Source organism: Periophthalmus magnuspinnatus, chromosome 15, assembly GCF_009829125.3.
Source record: "Periophthalmus magnuspinnatus isolate fPerMag1 chromosome 15, fPerMag1.2.pri, whole genome shotgun sequence".
Lineage (NCBI taxonomy): Eukaryota > Metazoa > Chordata > Actinopteri > Gobiiformes > Gobiidae > Periophthalmus > Periophthalmus magnuspinnatus.
The window spans coordinates 13,604,658-13,625,593 of NC_047140.1; the positions used below are offsets into that span (position 1 = coordinate 13,604,658).

Sequence of the window (20,936 nt, forward strand, 5' to 3'; positions counted from 1 at the left end):
GCCAATAGAAGCACAGAGAAGTTTCTGAGCGGTGTCCAATCAGAGCAGTTCAAATCCGGTTTTTTTCCAGATTGGATATTCACTTTCCGAGATCTCATGAAAGCAGCAACAGTTGTGCAGATCGGACCCAGATTGGTGAAGACCAAAGCCTGATATTATCGAGTTTATCAGGGCAAAGGCATTATGGGGGCCTACTGTATCATTTAATATTAATTTAGAACCGTAAGCTACTGTGAGACCAAAATGACAAACAGCTCATTTTGAGTTTTCACATGTATTTATTTATTTATTGTCACAGAGCTGGTCACTTTTACAAACCGTTTTTTTTTTTTTTAATATAACTCATTAATAGTCACACAAAGAAGGCACCTGTGCATTGGCTTAGATAACCACAATGGTTCGTTCTTTGACCATGTGACTCCACTTAAAATACAACTGCATGTGAGTTCATGCAAAAACAATTTATACAAAAAATTACTAGAAAAAAGTAGATTTATGGAAAAAGGCAGGTTAATCACAGGATTTGCTCCCAAGTCTTCAGTCCTCACTTCTTCTTTCTGCTGTTTTGCATATCATTTTTTATACTGTAAATAAAATAATCGACTAATGCACATTTTGGTCGATTAAGACAGCATAGGGCTACTAAAACAAGTCATATTTGAATGATAGAATGATCTGTACAATCAGTAGAGCTACTTGGAATGTGTTAACATGAATACAGTAAAGCTTCAGTCATGCTCTATACAGCTGAATGGTTTCTGTTTGTGTCAGTTCAAGTGTCTTCAGAGATTAGTCTTATGGATTTTTATATGTGTATTTAGGTTACTCTTGTGGGAAAATGCTTTATTGCAGATGGAACAACCGAATGGTTTCTCCCCTGTGTGCTGTCTCATATGGTATTTCAGTCCGTCGGCTTTGGCAAATTCTTTATTACAGATAGAACAGCTGAATGGTTTTTCGCCTGTATGCGTTCTCCTGTGAGCATTTAGATTACCTATCTGAGAAAATGTCTTATTGCAGATGGAACAGCTGAAAGGTTTCTCCCCTGTGTGCTGCCTCATATGACGATTCAATCCAGACAAATGGGCAAATTCTTTGTTACAGATGGAACAGCTGAATGTTTTCTCACCTGTGTGTGTCCTTCTGTGAGCATTTAGAGCACCCACCTGGGTAAATGTTTTGTTACAGGTTAAACAGCTGTAAGGCTTCTCTCCTGTGTGCGTTCTTATATGTAAACTAAGACTAGATTCAGTGGGAAATGTCTTATTGCAGGTTGAACAACTAAATGTGTTCTCCCCTGTGTGCAGACTCATATGGCGCTTCAGTCCGATGAGTTGGGTGTATTCTTTCTCACAGATGGGACAGCTGAATTTCTCACCAGTGTGCAGTCTCATATGGCGATTCAGTCCACCGACTTGGTTAAACTCTCTCTTACAGAAAGAACAGCTGAATGGTTTTTCGCCTGTGTGTGTTCTTCTGTGAGCATTTAGAGAACCAATGGTGGTAAATGTTTTGTTACAGGTTGAACAACCGTAAGGCTTCTCCCCTGTGTGTGATCTTATATGTACATTTAAATCATATTTTGTGGAAAATGTCTTATTACAAATAGAACAACTAAAAGGTCTCTCTCCTGTGTGAATTCTAATGTGTCGTTCTAAACTCTGTTTAGTCCCTTTTATTGTCTTTGTACAAAAAGGGCACTGCTGCGTCTTGCCTTCAGCTCCTTCGGCTGTTCTAGACTTGTTTCCATTGTTCACAGTAGTACTGGTCTCTGGTGTAGACTTGTATTCAGGGGACAGCCCGGAGTTTTGCGCAGCTCGGTCTTGGTTGTCATGGTCGTCATCATCTGAATAACTAAATGGAGCTCCACAGTCTTCATCCTTGTCAGGATCAGAAGAGTGCTCCGTGTCTCCCTCAGGCTCTGAGTGCAACAGTCGCTCTGCGCTGATATCCTCTCCCTGTGTCTCCTCTTTGGGCTGAGCTTGTTGAAGTGAGAACTCTTCTGTTTTTACACAAACAGCAAAAGATTCTGGGACACAACTGAAAAAACATGAAAATAGAATCATGTAAATCTAATATTAAGTTTTTAATATTTAATTTGGGTTAAGTAAACATCAGTTTAATGCATTTAAATGGCGGATCTTACACTGGTAACGGCTCTTCCTCCTGTTTGACGCTCGGTTCCTCTGGCTCCTCTTTAATCTGTAAAATCTCTGGGATTTCCTGCTTCAGATCCTGGTCCAGACCAAGCTCAGGACTCGATAAGGATTCCACTTTCAGCTTCTTCTCTGCATCTGTGAGAATGAAGCCGTCGAGAAAAGGTTTGGGCAATGGCCGCTTCTTTGGGGTTGCCATGGGCACCAATAGACTGAAAAATAAAACAAATAATAAGGATCCAAGCATTAACAATAAATGTAATAATAAATGCAACATTTCTTCTTGAAACGTAAAGAAGGAAATAGGATTTTAAATTTAACTTGTCGTCCCTCGTATGGCTATACCATATCATTTCATAAAGTTGTATTTCATCCCTATGGGTTTTTGTCACTTGTAGACTTACTCAAAGTAAGATGAGCTAGAGTATTGTTACACTGTAAAATACAAAAGATTGTAATTGGTTTAACAGGTATACACATTTCAAAATTTGCCCTCCCCCATTTTTAAGTCAATGGGCCCAGCTCAATGGCACATGTCTCTAGTTTAGCCTTTAGGGCAGTCCTGAGTGAAGTCGTGTAGTACTTGAACTGGCAGGGGCCACTGAAGGTAGCACACCAGACCAGAAAAAAGATTTACACAGTTTACATAAGACATGACTAGGAACAGTAGATAATGAGAGTTGTTTAGAAGCAAGAGTTGTTTTCGTATTTAGTTCCGCTTTAAGTCATGTCGTCGTGCTTGGTACCACATAAAGCCTATGTCTGTGTTTATAATTGTTTAAGAGTGGAGACAGAGCAGCTCTACCACAGTAAAATGCCTTTTTATCCCTCGCGTCACTACTTCCTGTCCAACTGTAGGCCCCATCCCTATGAGCTTTTTGCTGAGTCGAGCTAAAATGAATGAAAACATATTTAAGACAGCGAATAGCGAGCTGGAGGATTTCACAGACAACATGTCAGAGACTAAACAAATGAGATGACTACATCACCGGAGGACAATTGCGTGTTTGGAAAGAGAAGGTGTTTGACTTAATGCTAACGCTAATGCTAATTTTAAGACGCAAAAACATTAAAACAACGCCACCAACTAAGCAATCTACAAGTAATCTACATATAAAAACCGGATAATCATCATTTTATCATCAATCATTCTAATAGTCCCATTTTTGTAATGCTTTTAATAACAATTTGCATTAGCTTTGAAACACAGTGAGCTAGCCATTTGTTAGAGTCCAAGGAGAGAACTGCTAATCCCACTCGACTTTATGTTAAAAAAAGAAAAACTTAACAAGATGAAAACCACAGGCACCGACCTCCAAAACAAGCCCGCGCACGTCCTCGGGTTGCCTCTCGGTGTGAAATTAAATCTATGAAGCTTCGATTGTCCTTTTATAAACGGAGAAAAGTAAGACCAACTCGTGATATGAACAGAACCACAACACAAGCCGAAACTTCCGGGATCATATCCCGCCCACTCTAGTCTCAGCCAATAGGAACACGGAGAAGTTTCTGACTAACCAATCAGAGCAGAGAAACTGTGGGTCTTGGACTGGCTCCGTGCAGCGCGCTTCTGTTTCGGGACAGTCTCTTTGAGGTTAGCTCAGAGCTAAAGCTAAAAAGGTTTGTAAAAATGTCTAAAGGCAAAGCGCTGAGAGCGGTGACAGAGAAGCGGCTGACTGCAGCGGGATATGAGGAGGACCAGAGGAAACGGGGGCTTCTGGAGTCGGTGCTGAGCCCCAGAGTCGTGCTACTCCGGGCTGGTGTTCAGACGAGTCCCTTATCGAGTCCTGGGCCCGGTCTTAATCATAGTCTGAAGCAGGAAATCCCAGAGATTTCAGTGATTAAAGAGGAGCCAGAGGAACATAGCGTCAAACAGGAGGAACTGAGCATCAAACAGGAGGAGGACACCGTCAAACAAGAGGAAGAGCAGCTCCCAGTGTAAGCGCCATCATTAAACCCATAGAACTGATGTTTACTAACACTGAAATTAGGGGGTCATCTCTATGTCCCCACAGTTGCTTGAAAGTTTTGAAAAAAGGCCCTGGGGCTTAGTTTAGACATTTTTGGTCAACTAACGACATGTCCTGATCATTTTGTTCACAAAAAGAGGGGCGTGCTAACAGTCCTTAACTATTGTGTATCTCTGTATCTGACCAAAACTGCACTTACAAGACTACACCTGCACGGGAGTTCATGCAAAAGCAACTATTTATGCAGAAAAAAACATTAGGAATCGGTGTATTTATATAAAGACAGATTAAACTTGAGAATCTACCTTTTAAAATGTATACATACAAAAAATACCATATCTTTAGCTAACTAATTTACCCACTTCTCCCCTCTGCCATTGTCCCATATAAATCTTTATAATCTAAATAAAATGATTAGTTGACTAATACAAATTTTGGTAGACTAAGTCACCATCAACTGATTAATCAATTTAAACAACTAAAGGTCTACAGCACTAGAAATTATATTAACATAATCCTGTTTGATCATTTTCAGGTGTGTCCTGGAGTCCAGTGTTGTGAGTTTGAAGACAGAGGAGCCCTCACTGTTTCAACAAACTGAGCCCAGAGAGAAAACACAGGAAGAGGACATTGGCATTTGCACTGTTGCCGTCTCTCCATTAGCATTGACACTTTGCTCCTATAGTGACAGGATAACGACAGTGCGAGTCATCATTCCTACTTCAGCTCCAAGTCAAAGCACATCTGAGAAACAGGTTTTAAGGGAGAATTCTGTGTCTTCTCTCCAACAAAACCCTTTTGCAAAACGTTCAATTGAAGAACAGAAGAGAGTGATAGAGCTTGGACCGGACCAGCCAGATTTGTGTCTGCAGCAGAGGAGTGGAGATCGCGGGCGCACATATGTGAGAGGATTCTCCCGTAGCTCTTATGAGAAGAGGAACTGGCTAACAGGATGCAATGTAAAGAACGCATTTTTTTGTTTTCCATGTTTGCTTTTTAATTGTACAGGAACCGAAACAACGTGGACTTCTACAGGCGTTAGCGACTTGAGACATCTGTCAGAAAAGTGTAAACGCCACGACAATTGCCGTAGCCATGTAGATAACTGTTTTCGGCTAAGTGTTTTTGGTCGTACTAACATAGCGGCGCAATCGGGCGAAGGATACAGAGCTAGTGTACAAAAACATAATGAAGAGGTCACCAAAAACAGGCATATACTTTCACGAATCATTGACCGTGTTAAGTTTTGTGGAGCATTTGAAGTAGCCTCACATGGTCAAGACAAATCGGAATCTTCTAATATTCATAATATATTCCATCATAGCCTTGTGGATTTTGTTTCTTCTCCTGATGCAGTTTTGAAAGAGCACATTGACAATTCCACTGTGTTTAATGGTATGTCCAAAACCATTGAAAATGAACTGTTGGACTGCATGCTTTCAGTAACAAGGGATGAGATTGTAAGACAAATAAAAGACAGTGATTTTGTTTCTATACAGGTAAATGAGACCACAGATATGTCTATGCAGTCTCACCTTGTTCTTCTGCTACGCTACCTGGACAAAATGCACCAGGTCCATGAACGTTTTTTTACTTTTATCAAATTGCAATCTGCCACAGCTGAATCTATCACTGCTGCACTGGAGGAACAGCTAGCAACTGTCCTCCCAGATCAGAAAGACAAGCTCATCTCCCAGTCTTACAATGGAGTCAGTCTGATGGGGATTCAGAGGAGAATACAGGAGCAATACCCGAATGCACACAACATCCACTGCTACGCTCACCAACTCGATTCAATCACGAGACAGGCCACTGCACACATTCCACAAGCCTGTGTATTCTTTTCTGACCTCGATGGATTTGAACGTTTTTTTTCCAAATCTCCAAAGCGCACCTGTGTCCTTATTGAAGCGTTGGTCCATAGGTTGCACACTTCTGACCACATCCGATGGAATACTCGGGCTGTGAATACTGTGTTTGAGAACAAGGAGGAGCTCATTCGATGCTTTGAGAAGATCAGAGACTGTGGGGACTTTGACGCAGACACGGAGCAGGAGGCAGAAGCTTTGGGAATGCTGCTGGAAAGTACAGATTTTACCTTTTTTCTGCAACTGTTTTATCAAATCTTGCCTCATGTGGATGTCCTGTATTCTAAGCTTCAGAAGAAGGACATGGACTGCTTCCACATCAAACAGAGCATCCAGCAATTTGAAGAGGGCATACAAAAAATAAGGTAATTAATAAATTGCAGGGACATCATGCCGGCCGGTTAAGCAAATAGGCCTATGTCTATGGACTTGTTCAACAGCACAAATCAGCTCACCTGTTGTAGTTCCAGCTAAGTTTGTTCTTTATAGTCAGATAATGTTAAAACAAAGCTCAGAGGAAAGACTAACTTAAGTAACAGAGCTTCAGACAGAGCAGTCCATCTACTTAGCTCCACCTTCCCAGGGAGTGTTGAAGACATTAACTGCAAAGTATCAATAGGTTGTGTTCAGGTGATATCAGCACATTGTTAAATCTCTATGGTTAAGACAGAGCTGGAGGACAGGTCAAAATTTTAAAGTGGAATTTGATGTTTGACTGTCAGATTACAGATTTGTTGACCCGGTTTAGGATTAATATCTGTGTAAGTACTGGACCTATCTATATGAAACAAAAACAGGCACAAAGTTCAGTTTCCTCTCTATCAGCACAAATAAACAAAACATCTTTTTTGCCAATAGCTTCAGAAATTGGTGCCAAACTGTCCTGTCACGATAACACATTTTTAAGTACGATAAATTGCTAAAGAAAAATATCCAGATAAAGAAAGATAATCCCAGTAAACTTGTTTCGAAGTGAACCATATTGTAAACAAACATGCCAGCAATACCTAAATAGCTCAATTAATCGCATTGTAGATATTTATTATTTGGCAATGTTCAGCTCAAATGTTACCAAAAAGATTAATACTACAAAACATCTCTGTTAGTGTAAAGAAAAGTTCACATGGTATTTTTGAGCAAAAATGTATTGTTCTTTCTATCATATCTTGAACGATAAGTCGATATCGTGATGGACCTAACGCCAAATAGTCAACAGCAAAGATGTGATTGTTGTCAGTTGAAAGGAGAGCCATGAGATCAATATGACAAGTTTGTGGACCCAATCCCAAATTAATAATATTAAGCTTCAGTGTTTGAGGATTTCTATTTTTTATATATCTTTCAAAAACAGTGAATCTCCCATAGTGTTACATAGGTCTCCATCCATACCTCCATCTGAAATTTTAGAACGTGAACAAAACCTATTCTGTCTTGTTATTATTCACGTTGAATGCTTATTTACACTACAACAATTGACCTTCTCAGAGACTCCGTTCATTCAGTTGCTGAGGAGCAGAGCAGTGGAGCTCAGCCAGAGAAGAGGCCTCGAATGATTGATCCAGAGGAGCATGGCAAAACTGCAGAAGAGGTGAGTCAATGCTTAGAACAATGGCTCTCAAACGTAGTACCACCAGATCTCAACCAGGTCGATAATTGTACTATTCGAGATTCAAATTGACCAAGGGAGGACCAAAAAGAGGAAAAAATTGCCTATAAATTAAGCAACTGTGGAGGATCTTGCATACTCCCAGTAATAGCTCTACACGTACCACAGTTTGAGAAACATTGGGTTAGATATGTTAACCCAATGTTAACATATGTTCAATATATTATTGTGTATTGTGAATTTGCTTAGTTAAAAAAAAAACTTCTCGAGAAACACTACATTACTTACCTGGCCAGCCAAGAATACGCACTTCCCCACTACTTTAACTAAGTTACATTTATTTTTGTATAGCCCAAAAGCACAAAAACAGAACAGAGTGCAGATGTGTCCAGGATTAAACAAGGACTGAACCTTTTCTACATAAAAAAAATCTGCTAACCCTGCAGTTTAGATCTGTAGAAACATGTCTCTGCAATGTGATTCTTGTATTAGTTTGTCAGTTCATATTTTGGTCTTTTTGTTAATTCTTCTGGATTTGTTTATATGCTTGTCAGAAATATCCACTATTATAATTCCCCAAATATTTTTCACTCCGTTTCTAATTCAGAAATGTATTATATTATTCACAATGTCTCTGTGTATACATGTTTGTTTAATAGAGTATTTTCTGGTTTTTTTTTTAGATTTGTGACGCCGTTTTGAGGCACATCACAGAGCGCTTTTCCTTCACAGACCATCTCATTGCTGCGACCCTGCTTAGATCTGACAGGTTTGAGGAGTATAACAGGACCCTCCCTGAGCAGGCTCTATGTGTCACCTTAAAGGCCTACCCCTGCCTCACTGCAAACAGACTGAAGACCGAGCTAAGTGTCATCTACAGCAAAGAGGACCTAAGAGTCTGTCCGGGAGCCATAGATTTGATTCACGTCTTTGCTGAGAATAACCTATTGGACGTTTTTCAGGAAACTGTAAAATTGTTAAAAATCGTGATCACTACACCCATGACCACTGCAGAAGCTGAGAGATGCTGCTCCACTTTGAAAAGGGTCAAAACATTCCTCACAAACTCCATGAACCAGGACAGACTGAACGCACTGGCGATGCTGTTCATGGAAAACCAACTGATAACCCACATGTGGGACTTTAATCAAAGGGTCATTGAGAAATTTGCTTGCCAGAAGGACAGAAGTGCAAAATTCTTGTACAAGTAGAGTGGAGAATGTGAAAATGGTTAAGCATTAAAGAAACAATACCTGATTTTTATTTATTCTAGTCAAGATAAATGTTCTTTACATCATGCATTGTGTGGTAAAAGCTGCTAAATAAGAAAACAATAGGCCCTTTTCACGCTGGTGCCTGGATAGTTCCGGTTCCCTAAAAATGGCAGATCCAGATTTCCTGCTTCATTCATTCTCTGAGGATTCAGCCAAATGGACAGCGAGCTACAGATGGATAATCACAGACATCTGATGTTAAAATAGCTATAAAATACTATCTGCATTATCTGCTTGTCGTTAGGTGTATTTTTAAGTTTTTATGCTCTATTTCAGATTGAATTAGCATTAGCTTCAAGATACAAATACCCACTTTTATAAACATATAAGTTTGTTCCAGTCAAGTATTTACCTCAAAGTAAAGGTCTTAATACGCTGTCTGTGATCATTCGTCCTTCTGCATCTTGATATTTAAATGCTTTATTTTAGCAATACTTGGCTAAAACCTCAGAGAATGAATGGAGGGGTGAGTGAGGATCCGCATTTCTGAGAGTTGTGCATATTCAAGAGTGACAAAGCAAATAGTAGGTGAGAACTATAAGGAAACAACTGCATGACACGATCCCAGACACTTCTCTGTCATGGTGCAAGGTGGAGTACAGCAACAAAACTGACATGAAACCACAGCATTTTGACAATTAAACATGTGCAAATGTGTAAAAAAAAAACTGTCCCTTCTCAGTCACCACTTTTTAAAAGCTTAATATTGGCATCAGCAAATATTGGGTATTGGACACAACAGCAACACAGATATTGGATATCTGTATCGGCTCAAAATATTCATATCGGAACATCCCTGTTACCAAAATAGATCATTTCTGCTAATATCTATTTGATGGAGCCTTGATGGGGTGTAATAAAACATATTAAGAGTTTTGTATTTAATAGACGTACTCAAGACTTCTCTGACAAACCCCCATGTGTCCTCTTCATAGGTACGACTGAAATGTGTCTCCCATATAGTTTTAAAAGAACTCTATGTAACATCTTGATTTTAAATTTCATAAGCATGGCCTATGTGTCCTCAGATACAAGGTACACATGCTCAAATATACCTTTTACTGATAACAACTGTAATATTGATTTAATCTTAATTACAAAAACACTGGGCATAGCACCAGAGAGCAGAATGAGCTTCACATGAGTCTCATTTGGGTTGCAAGTTTCAATGCTGAAAACCAGTTGGATTAAAACTTATCAGATATGAATGGTCACAACCTAAACCCCAGCACCTGCAACCAATCATTAATCAGTGCTAGTGCAGCCTCTGCAGCTCAGTGAGTGAATTCTGGAGGTTCTGAGCTTTCGCATGAGGCCTGTCCATAAACTGAGAATGACAAAAAGGCTTTGCTGAGTGATGGGGGAAGAAATGATCTCTTCCATCAACAACTTTAGATGTCCCTTCAAACTGTCTCATTTGAAGAGATTTCCAAAAGTGAAGACTATGTCCCTCTACACAGAATATTTCCTTGACGGTTTTGGAGGAGGGTTTCAGACGACATCATAACATTCTATAGGCCAATAATGGAGCTCAACTGTGACCACCCACTCCGATTCCGTAAGTAAATTTTCATTTTTCCCATAGACAAAAAAATCAAATATGAAGAGTTCAAAGCATCATGGAGGCTAACCAGCTATGTGGTAACTAATATCCATAATGTGGTTGTTTTAAGTCCAAAAAGCACATGTGCAAAATGCAAAATTCAGCTAAATGCTTTAATAACTTTGCTGCTTCTTAAATTAAAAAAAAAAAGGTAATGTGATTACGTAGCTGATTCTGCGTGAGCAATCATATATATATATGTATATATAATTTGTTGTTGTATTATTGTCCCTTTCGTTCTACAATTTGAGGTGGTCAGCCTAGCTTTGTCTGAGATTAGATTTATTTGTGGATTCTTCTGTGACGATTTAGATTACACTTCCGAGCAAATGTTTTATTACAGATGGAACAGCTGAATGGTTTCTCCCCTGTGTGCAGTACCATATGGCGTTTCAGTGCAAATGGTTGTGGGAACTCTTTCTTACAGATGGAACAGCTGAAGGGTTTTTCACCTGTATGCGTTCTGCTGTGAGCATTTAGAGTACCCAGGTGAGAAAATGTTTTGTTACAGGTTGAACAGCTGTAAGGTTTCTCTCCTGTATGCTTTCTTGTATGTGAAAGTAGATTAGATTTACAGGAAAACGTCTTATTGCAGGTTGAACAGCTGAATGGTTTTTCACCTGTATGTGTTTTTCTGTGAGTATTCAAAGACCCAATATAAGAAAATGTTTTGTTACAGGCTGTGCAGCTGTAAGGTCTCTCGCCTGTGTGCGATCGGGCATGTGCACATAAATCGGATTTTGTGGAAAATGCATTATTGCAGGTTGAACAGCTGTAAGGTTTCTCTCCTGTGTGCGTTCTTAAGTGAACATGTAGATTAAACTTGGTGGAAAATGTTTTATCACAGGTTGAACAGCTAAATGGTTTCTCCCCTGTGTGCTGATTCATGTGGCGTTTCAATCCAGTGACTTCACTAAATTCTTTGTTACAGATGGAACAGCTGAATGGTTTTTCACCTGTGTGTGTTCTTTTGTGTGCTTTCAGAGCACCCACCTGGGAAAATGTTTTGTTACAGTCTGAACAGCTGTAAGGTTTCTCTCCTGTGTGTGTTCTTATATGTACACGTAGCTGAGACTTTGTGGTAAATGTCTTATTGCAGGTTGAACAGCTGAAAGGTTTCTCTCCTGTGTGAATTCTAATGTGTCTTAGTAAACTCTGTTTACTCCCTTTTATTCCCTTTTTACAAAAAGGGCACTGGTGTGTCTTGGTTTCAGCTCCTTCAGTTGTCCTTGACTTGTCTCCATTGTTCACAGTGGCACTGGTCTCTGGTGCAGACTTGTATTTGGGGGATAGCCCTGACTTTTGTTTTGCCTGGTCTTTGTTGTTGCAGTCTTCATCATCTGAACAGCTGAATGGAGCTCTCCAGTCTTCATCATTGTCAGTGTCAGAAGAGTGCTCTGTGTCTCCTTCAGTCTCTGAGTTAAACTGTGGCTGTGCGCTGATGTCCTCTCCATGTGTCTCCTCTTTAGGCTCAGTTTGTTCTTCTGTCTTCACAGCAACAGCAAAAGATTCTGGGACACATCTGAAAAACATTAAAACAGGATGATGTAAATCTAATCCAGAGGTGGGACAAATTCTTAAGTCTCTGGCTTTTTTTTTTTTTGTATAAAAAGAAATAGATCTCATGATCTCATGTCAATGTCTCAAATCTGGCTGCACTAGAACTGAAATGGGAAAGAAAATGTGTTATTTTGCTTCTAACAAATGGAATACACATCAAGGACATGCAAAACTGGATATACTGGTGCCACAAATGCATTTTAATAACCTGGTGATAAACATTTATAATCACATCTGCACCGGTTTTAAAATGTTTTCAATGTTTTGTTTGTACTAAATTGTAACAGGTCCCCCATGAAAAAAAAGATTCTGGTACGCTCATTGGGCTCTCACTATATAAAAAAAGATAAATGAAATGAAAAAACACTAAGTCCTGTACCTATATATGGTGACTCGCAAGGACTTAAATATTGAATACAACTTATATTCACATTATATGATTCTTCTAATCTGCCACATTCAAAACATCCTGGTCTGAAATTTTTTATCCACTGTAGAAGAGAGATTTCTAAACACATTTATTTTTTGAGGAGAAACATCACGTTGACTCAAGTCACAGGACTCAGGTCCAAGTCGCATCCCAAGTCTGAGTCCATTCTATGAAGTCTTGTCTCAAAATAGTGACTCAGGTCTGATCTGATCAGTGTCTGTAAACATCACTTGTTTAAATTAGGGCTGTCCAAACATTTTTCACATAGGGCGACACACTGAAACAAAGAGACACAGATTGATGGTCAATAAGTAATTTAGATAAATGCATATTACACAGCTTTGACAGAGGCACTGTGCCTTTAATAAGACTTAAACTGTTACTATTGGGTCTGACTCATAATGCAATGTCGTGGTATTAAGGCACTGATGTATTAGATTTATTCAAATGTGTAGCAAAAATGACCGCCTATGACTATTTGGGCCAGTTCAGTAGGAGGTCTGAGGGCCAACAATAATTGGTCTGAGGGCCCCTGGGTCATAGTTTGGACAGCCCTGGTTTAAATGGCGGAGCTTACACTGGTAACGGCTCTTCCTCCTGTTTGACGCTCTGTTCCTCTGGCTCCTCTTTAATCTGTGAAATTTCTGGGGTTTCCTGCTTCAGACCATCGTTCAGACCATCGTTCAGACCGGGCCCAGGACTCGATAAGGGACTCGTCTGAACACCCGCCCGGAGCAGCGCGACTTTTGGGCTCAGCACCGACTCCAGGAACCCCTGTTTCCTCTGGTTCTCCTCTTTAGAGCGGCTCAGATCCTCTTCATACTGCGCTGAAGACAGACGCTCCTTTATTAGAGTTCTCGGCGCTTGGCCTTTAGACATTTTACAAACCTTTTTAGCTTTAGCTCCGAGCTAATCACAAAGAGACTGTCCTGAAACAGGAGCGCGCTGCACGGAGCCTGTCCAAGACCCTCGGTTTCTCTGCTCTGATTGGTTGTTCAGAAACTTCTCCGTGTTCCTATTGGCTGGGACTGGAGGGGGCGGGACATGTTCCCGGAAGTTTGTGCGTGTGTTGTGATTGTGTTCATATATCACAGGCTCAATCGTCTCCTCTGATAAAAGGACAATCTCAGCTGTGTAGATTTCACTTCACACCGAGAGACAAACTGAGGACGTGCGTGGGCGTGTTTGTAGGTCTGTATTTGAGGTTTTCAGTTTGTTTATTAAGTCAAGTCGAGTGTAGTTAGCAGTTAGCTTCACTTTGATGCTAACAAAGAAAAGTGAATAGTTTAAAGAAAAGTGCGCCACATTTAATTGTTAATTGTTGATTTTTTTCCAAAGGTCTAGAATAAGAAAATAAGAGAATATGTCATTATCATTTTGTGCATATCTTATTAATAATTTAACAGCTTGTACATTTATTGTCTGATTTGACAGAGACAGTATTTAGCCGTTATAAACTTTTTTGTCAGTTTGTTTATGTAAAATAACATCACTCCTGCTGCAGAAGGAGGATGTACTCAGTCACATATACAAACTTTTACTGTGGCTTGAGTGATACAGTGTACAATATAACACTGCTCTTGAGTAAAATTCTCATCATCCCATTATGAGTAAGTTTACAAGTGATAAAAAGTTAAGTTACGGGTGAACTACGTTTCTCTGAATCAGGATGATTCAGATGGAGCTTTATCAGTGGATATGCCACAGGCCTCGGATGGGCCACTTGAAGGGGAAATAATTGAAGAGATTTTCCAGTTTAAACATGCACATTTAAAATGCACACACTTGCCAGATTACCTTGAATGATGGATTGATCAAAATTGGGTCATTTTGTTCATTGCAGTGACATTACACTGGCAGCATTTACCATGGCCACACAATGCACACATTAGTAAACACAGCCTGATAAGGTTTAAGATCTAAGACTTAAAACTAAATACTAAATTAATGTACCGGTAAACAACAAATATCCAGGAGCCTGTAATCAGTGTCTGTGGTCATGTTTAAGTGTTTCATTTTCAGTGACTAACTGAAAAACTGTTTGATAATGCTAGCCAGCCTGTGACTAATGTAATGTGAGAGAGACTTGTTTACAAAATCAACTCACTTATTGTATGGTCAGATTATATTTAACAGAGCTTCAGACAGAACAATGCCTCCAGTTAGCTTCACCAGTATGTATTGCCACCCAACATTGTAACCCAACACAGCCCACACTCTCTGTCTCTCCCTCTTAACAATCTAGACCTAATTTACCTATTGTATGGCTAATACAACAGTTCCATAATAATGTGATTGTCCAGTTTGAAGAACTGGCGAGAACTGTGTCCTGTAGGCAGCTCCTGCACTGCAGTAGTGTGGGATCGCTAGAAAAGCAGCAAATAGGCTGTATGAGGAAAATATGCCACTGTTTCCTTTCAGATTTGCTTGTTTCGATTCTCATAAATGTGGCAATTTTGCTAGAAAAAACAAGCACTTTTTCCTCACAGATTTCTGAGTTTAAAGTGGAGTAAACACCAAAACTCTTCCCACAACTACATTGCAAATAGACTGGGCAGTACCTGGAGGACTGAAGAAGAGAGTGAGAGGGGTGGAGGGGCAGGGTCTGGAGGTATAAGGAACAGCGTGATTGGTCTAACAGGTGTCCACTTCAAACTCTGCCCCTCAGCCAGGTGTTTGTAATTAGAAATACCTGGCTGTAATCAGTGCAGTCCTGTGTGATGTCACCAGATCCTCAAAATTGCTTTGGCCACTGAAGGCAACACAAACGTTTGCACAAAATGTACCTAGTTTGTAGTAAAACTGTCAAAAATGACTAGAAACAGTAGATAATGTTTTTAAAACATCATATACAAAAAGCAGATTCACTGTTGTACAGCAAGTTTAATATATTTATGTATTATATATTTTTTTTTCCCATTCTGTAGGTGTCCATGGCAACCTCGAAGAGTACGATACAGCGTGAAGAGGAGTCCTTCTCAAGTTCTGGGCCCTGTCTGAACCAGGGTCTGAAGAAGGAAATCCCAGAGACTCCACAAATTAAAGAGGAGCCAGAGGAACCAAGTATCAAACAGGAGGAAGAGCAGCTGCCAGTGTAAGCTCCGCCATTTAAGCACATAGAACTGATGTGTACTGACTGATAATATTATACTTACATGATCCTGTTTTAATTGTTTTCAGGTGTGTCTCAGAGTACTTTACTGTAGTTGTGAAAACCGAAGAGTCCTCACTGCTGGAACAAACTGAGCCCAAAGAGGAGACTCATGGAGAGGACATCAGCGCACAGCCACAGTTGCACTCGGAGACTGAGGGAGACACAGAGCACTCTTCTGACACTGACAATGATGAAGACTGGAAAGCTCCATTCAGCTGTTCAGATGATGAAGACTGCAACAACAAAGACCAGGCAAAACAAAAGTCAGGGCTTTCCCCCAAATACAAGTCTGCACTAGAGACTAGTGCCACTATGAACAATGGAGACAAGTTAGGAACAGCTAAAGGAACAAAAGGGACACACCAGTGCCCTTTTTGCGCAAAGACAATAAAAGGGACTAAACAGAATTTACAAAGACACATTAGAATTCACACCGGTGAGAGACCTTTCAGCTGTTCAATATGTAATAAGACATTTTGCCATCAGGGTAATCTAATTTCTCACAAAAGAACGCATTCAGGTGAAAAACCATTCAGCTGTCCAACCTGTAACAAAACTTTTTTAAAGAAATCTGATTTAAATGTACATATAAGAACGCACACAGGAGAGAGACCTTACAGCTGTTCAGACTGTAATAAATCATTTTCCCATGTTGGTTCTTTAATTGCTCACAGAAGAACACATACAGGTGAAAAACCATTCAGCTGTTCAATCTGTCAGAAAGATTTCCCCAACCTTACTGGACTGAACTGCCATGTGAGACTGCACACTGGTGAAAAACCATTCAGCTGTTCAACCTGTAATAAGACATTTACCACCAACTCCCAGCTACGGGCGCATACAAGAATGCACACAGGAGAGAAACCTTACAGCTGTTCAATTTGTAACAAAACATTTTCCCAGACAAGTTCTCTAAACGTTCACAAAAGAACACATTCTGGTGAAAAAACATTCAGTTGTTCTATCTGTGAGAGAGAATTTACCCAATCCTCTTCACTTAAACGCCATATGATACTGCACACGGGAGAGAAACCATTCAGCTGTTCAATCTGTAATAAGACTTTTTCCCAGAAGAGTAATCTAAATCAGCATAGAGAAATCCACAAGTCTCTTATCTCAGAGGACACATGAATAGGGATGGAACAATAAACAAAATATTGTGATGTAGTATCAAGTTTTGTGAAACGTGGAGGGCTGACACAATATATCAAATTATTGGGCCAGACAAAGATCTTTTGCTTAAAGAATAATAATAAATATTGTGCTTATATAGTTATAACCGACGACAGTTGTTGATCATTATTATAATTTGCACATTTTAAATTGTAATGTTTATCTAAAAACATCTTGATATCGCACCGTGAGATGTAGATATCATTACATCTCTACATATGAACTCACAAAGAGAAACCATTCAGCTGTTTAAATGACCAAAATGTGTATTCTTCTTTTTTTTTTTTTTTTTTTTTTTTTTTAGAATGTAAGGAAGTATATCCATCAGCAGAAAGGAGGAATGGGTTAGCTGAAGACTTGGGAGTGAATATTGTGTTTAATCTGCCCTTTTTCAGATACATTTTCCTAGTCAAGGTTTAAATAAATTGTTTGTTTGTTTGTTTGTTTTTTGCATGAACTCACATGCCATTCTGTTTTAAGTGCAGTTACATGGTCTGTTTAAGATGAGAGATCTTGAGAGCCTTTGCCACACCTGCTTTTTGTTGACATGTCTTTAATTAACCAAGAACTTCTTTAGTCAATGACACCACAAGTAAACCAAGCATTGTGGCGTTTCTAAACCAGGTGCCTTCTTTGTGTAATTCTTGAGTTATAAAAATAACTAGTTTGTAAAAGTGACCAGCTCTGTGACAATAAATGCATGTTAAACTCCAATGAGCTTTTTCTCATTTTGTTTCCATTGATACTTAAAATTTCAAACTTTAGTGATGCCGATACCACAATGATAAAAAGCAGCCTTTATTTAGACAATAGAATGTGATTTTCATTAAATATTACTTTCTTTTATATTCCCATGTGGTCTTATATCTGTGTAATCCCTCAGTCGTCCAGATAGTTCCATAGTGGTCTGTGGCTGTATACTAGTCTGTGTCTTATATTTATTCTGAAACAGCTTCAGGAAAGTTTTATTTCTGTCCTGTAAATGTGACTTTTATTTTCAATATCTGCTCAAATGAAAATGTGATTGGTATCTGATTTTTGATGCTTTTGACATCCTTAGTTCTCACAGTAGCTCAGTGTTATAAATGAATAATGAAATGATACAGTACGCTCCCATACGCCGTTGCCCTTATAAACCTCATAATATCAGGGTTTGGTCTTTACCAGTCTGGGCCCGAGCTGCAGCACTGACCTGAGCACCACGGGCCCGTTGGTAAAAACTGGTTTAATTAAAGTTTGGGGTAAGTTCAGGTTTAGTTTAACACTAAATCCACATTTTTGCTCTTAAACTGTCATTGTCACTGTCGTTTTTTGTCAACTTATGCAAAGTAGATGAATTAGCATTTTTCTGGTCAAAAACACCTACTGTAAATTTAAGTTTGTGCTGCCTCAGTGACATCACTAAAGACTGCCCTCATTACAGACAGTTTTTTTATTACAAACACCTGGTTGCAGCTGCGGAGTTTGAAGAGCGGATATCTGTTAGACCAGACATGCCCAAACTGTGGCCCGAGGGCCGAATGCGGCCTTTAGACCAATTTTTATTGGCCCTCAGCCCTTCAGTTGAACTGGCCCAATTGATCATAATCAGTACTTTTTATGGGAAATTTGAGTAATCCTACCAATATAACCTAAATAACATCACATTACATTTTCATACAGACCTAATATTATATATGAAGTGTTATTTAAAGTATAAAGTCAAAACTATGTTAAATGCACCGTGTCGAATGTTTTTTGAGATATGGTCCTCGGTGAAGAGTTTGGGCACCTCTGCTTTTGTAAGATCTCAAAATCTTAAAACAGCTGAACACTTTTACTTTTTACTCTTTAAATACACTTTTAAACAGGTATTTTAATACTTTGCTTGAGTATTTTTTTTAATTTTACTTTTACTTCAGAATTCACCAATATCCTTCAGAATGTATGTCAGGTATCCATGTATGTCAGGTTTGGACTGTAAAACAATAAAACACAAATAACAGATATTTGAAATTGTGAATTTTATTTTTGTTTTAATGCAGGGGTCAAAGGTCATGCTCAGAGCTGCCTTATTGTTGGTAACGCCCGGGCCGCCTCCTCTGCTCCTCCACTCGTCTTTTCAGTTGAGCGGAGTGGCCCTGGTTTTGCCGCTCATCCTCTGGACTGTCCCGTCTCGGCTGCAGGCCTCTGGATCAGACCAGTCTTTGCGTTTCAGGGCAGCGATTGCAGTGTCCTGTTCTTTAAGCGTCCTGCTCATTGCCTCTACGTTCCTCTTGGCAAAGGTCAGTTCTTGTGTGAGCTGTGTTTTGTCCCTCAGTGCACTGTGAAAATGCTGTCTGATGTTGTTATAGACACTGGTGACTCTATCCAGCTCTTTCTCTTTCATCAGTAGTGTTATTGACATTGTGAAGCTCCTGTTTCAGACGCACGTTCTCATGCCCTGCGCTGATGTACAGGTTACTCAGCTGTTTATGGGCACTGACGTGGGAAACCATCTCCTTCTCTTTCTCTTGGAGCAAAGCAGTGACTTTTTGCAGCTCCAAGTCTGCCTCGTTTGTTTTTGGTGTGACCTTTTTGATCTTATGAAGCTCCTTTTTCACCTCCATCATCTCCTGCAATGACCTGAGATGGAGGATTCTTCTCTGCCGATGGGCCTCAGTCTCAAGTTGCAGCTCTTCGTCCTTCTTTTGGAGGGCATCAGTGAGATTTTGGATCTCCAGGTCTTTCTCTTGGTCAATCCTAGCCTGAGGTCCAGTGATTTGTTCATTTGGATCTGCTCTGCGAGCTCGGCCCTTGTTCGCTCCAACTCTTGGCGGAGCACCCTGGCCAGAGCGTTCTCATCCAGGGGTACCTTGTCCAGCGCTACCTCGTCCATGGGACGAGGTACACTTGGACACTTGTTACTTTATAACAAAACCTCTGATTCCAGAGTCTGACTGTTACCATGGCAATCACATAAGACACACACATATATACATACATACATATCCTGGCCCGGCCCCTCTGTCAAATTTTTGAACCCACTGTGGCCCGTGTGTCAAAAAGTTTGCCCACCCCTGTGTGAGCCCAATCACACTGTTCCTCATATGTCCAGACTCTGTCCCTCCTCCCCCCTCACTCTTTTCTTTAGTCCTCCAGGTACTGCAGGGTTGAGTAGCTTTATTTGAAATGTGGGTGGGGTTTCGGTGTTTAGTCCCACACTTTAAGCAAACTGACTGAAAAACTGACTGGTGTGGTTAAGTGTGAATCACCATGGTAACAGACTCCACACAGCTGCCCTGCTCTTTTCTGGAGAGCCTGAAAAGCTTCTATTTAAGCCTCCTTGTGTGGAAGCATAGTTAGCCTTGAATAGCCAATACTCTCGCTCAGTGCTGAGTATTCAAGTCATCATGTTACAAGTTTTTCTTAGTGTATGTAAGCGGCGTCATAACCGGGATACTCGAGTGCATGTAAACGCACTCTTATGTGAGACTCAATAAACCCGTTTGACTTTTCATTGCAGTATCATGGTCCTCTTTGACACTTACACCAAAAACGAATATCTGGTGTGCGTTGGCCTTAAGTCTGATGTTTTTCTGTTAACTGGTCTGTTAGAATTTGATGTATGAGTGTATTTTAACTTTGTGATAATATAACTGTAATGTTACTACTTGTAGGTTGACCCTTAACATCTGGAAACAAAGCTCATCATTTTTTACAAACAATTTATTTTTAGAACTCATTAACACATAGAAGGCACCTGTGCATTGATTTGGAGTCTTAGATAAATATGGGTTGGTGTACTAAAAGAGTCATATTTGAATGATAGTACAATCTGTAAAGCATTTGGGGAGCTACATGGAAAGTGCTGGAGACCCCAAGTGCTAAAGAATATAATTAAAATATATTGTATGCTTTTGTTTAGAATTGTATTTTGGGTGTATCAACATAAGGAAAAGTAACAGAAGCTAATATTCTCACACTTAAATACATAACTGTTTGAACGTGGGGACAGTAACACTGGAATTAGTCTCTGTTGAGCACACAGCCAAAAATTGCCAAACTTCAAAAGTTTTGCAATTTTTAAAACGTGGCACTAGATACTGACAATAAACATTTGCATTTCCATCTGCATCATATTCTACATAGTTCTGAGTGTCCTTCATTTCCATTTTAAACTA

The 20,936-nt window shown here is 39.8% G+C and overlaps 3 protein-coding genes across 3 annotated transcripts; 2 read left to right on the plus strand and 1 right to left on the minus strand.

The window, feature by feature from the left end:
* Window positions 1-360: 360 nt before the first annotated feature.
* On the minus strand, window positions 361-3,717 carry LOC129456850 (zinc finger protein OZF-like). Its single transcript, XM_055227339.1, has 3 exons — window positions 3,470-3,717; window positions 2,147-2,368; window positions 361-2,040 (listed from the first exon to the last, which is right to left on the minus strand). Exons 2-3 carry the CDS (start codon window positions 2,353-2,355, stop codon window positions 783-785), a joined length of 1,467 nt encoding a protein of 488 aa, XP_055083314.1. The 5' UTR covers window positions 2,356-2,368; window positions 3,470-3,717; the 3' UTR covers window positions 361-782.
* Window positions 3,700-9,593, plus strand: LOC129456849 (uncharacterized). The gene is made up of 4 exons (XM_055227338.1): window positions 3,700-4,094; window positions 4,662-6,359; window positions 7,480-7,582; window positions 8,284-9,593. Exons 1-4 carry the CDS (start codon window positions 3,787-3,789, stop codon window positions 8,809-8,811), a joined length of 2,637 nt encoding a protein of 878 aa, XP_055083313.1. The 5' UTR covers window positions 3,700-3,786; the 3' UTR covers window positions 8,812-9,593.
* A 5,807-nt stretch (window positions 9,594-15,400) lies between these two features.
* On the plus strand, window positions 15,401-16,883 carry LOC117382290 (zinc finger protein OZF-like). Its single transcript, XM_033979393.2, has 2 exons — window positions 15,401-15,561; window positions 15,648-16,883. The coding sequence occupies exons 1-2, from the start codon at window positions 15,401-15,403 to the stop codon at window positions 16,750-16,752; spliced, it is 1,266 nt and encodes a 421-aa protein (XP_033835284.2). The 3' UTR covers window positions 16,753-16,883.
* Window positions 16,884-20,936: the final 4,053 nt, after the last annotated feature.

What these genes read in the sequence shown, in the direction of transcription:
- LOC129456849 (XM_055227338.1), top strand. Translation starts at nt 3,787, where the DNA reads ATGTCTAAAGGCAAAGCGCTGAGAGCGGTGACAGAGAAGCGGCTGACT. An exon ending in GAGGAAGAGCAGCTCCCAGT is followed by an intron (nt 4,095 to 4,661) that starts GTAAGCGCCATC and finishes GATCATTTTCAG; the next exon opens with GTGTGTCCTGGAGTCCAGTG. An exon ending in ATGGCAAAACTGCAGAAGAG is followed by an intron (nt 7,583 to 8,283) that starts GTGAGTCAATGC and finishes TTTTTTTTTTAG; the next exon opens with ATTTGTGACGCCGTTTTGAG.
- LOC129456850 (XM_055227339.1), bottom strand. Translation starts at nt 2,355, where the DNA reads ATGGCAACCCCAAAGAAGCGGCCATTGCCCAAACCTTTTCTCGACGGC. An exon ending in GAGGAAGAGCCGTTACCAGT is followed by an intron (nt 2,041 to 2,146) that starts GTAAGATCCGCC and finishes ATGTTTTTTCAG; the next exon opens with TTGTGTCCCAGAATCTTTTG.
- LOC117382290 (XM_033979393.2), top strand. Translation starts at nt 15,401, where the DNA reads ATGGCAACCTCGAAGAGTACGATACAGCGTGAAGAGGAGTCCTTCTCA. An exon ending in GAGGAAGAGCAGCTGCCAGT is followed by an intron (nt 15,562 to 15,647) that starts GTAAGCTCCGCC and finishes AATTGTTTTCAG; the next exon opens with GTGTGTCTCAGAGTACTTTA.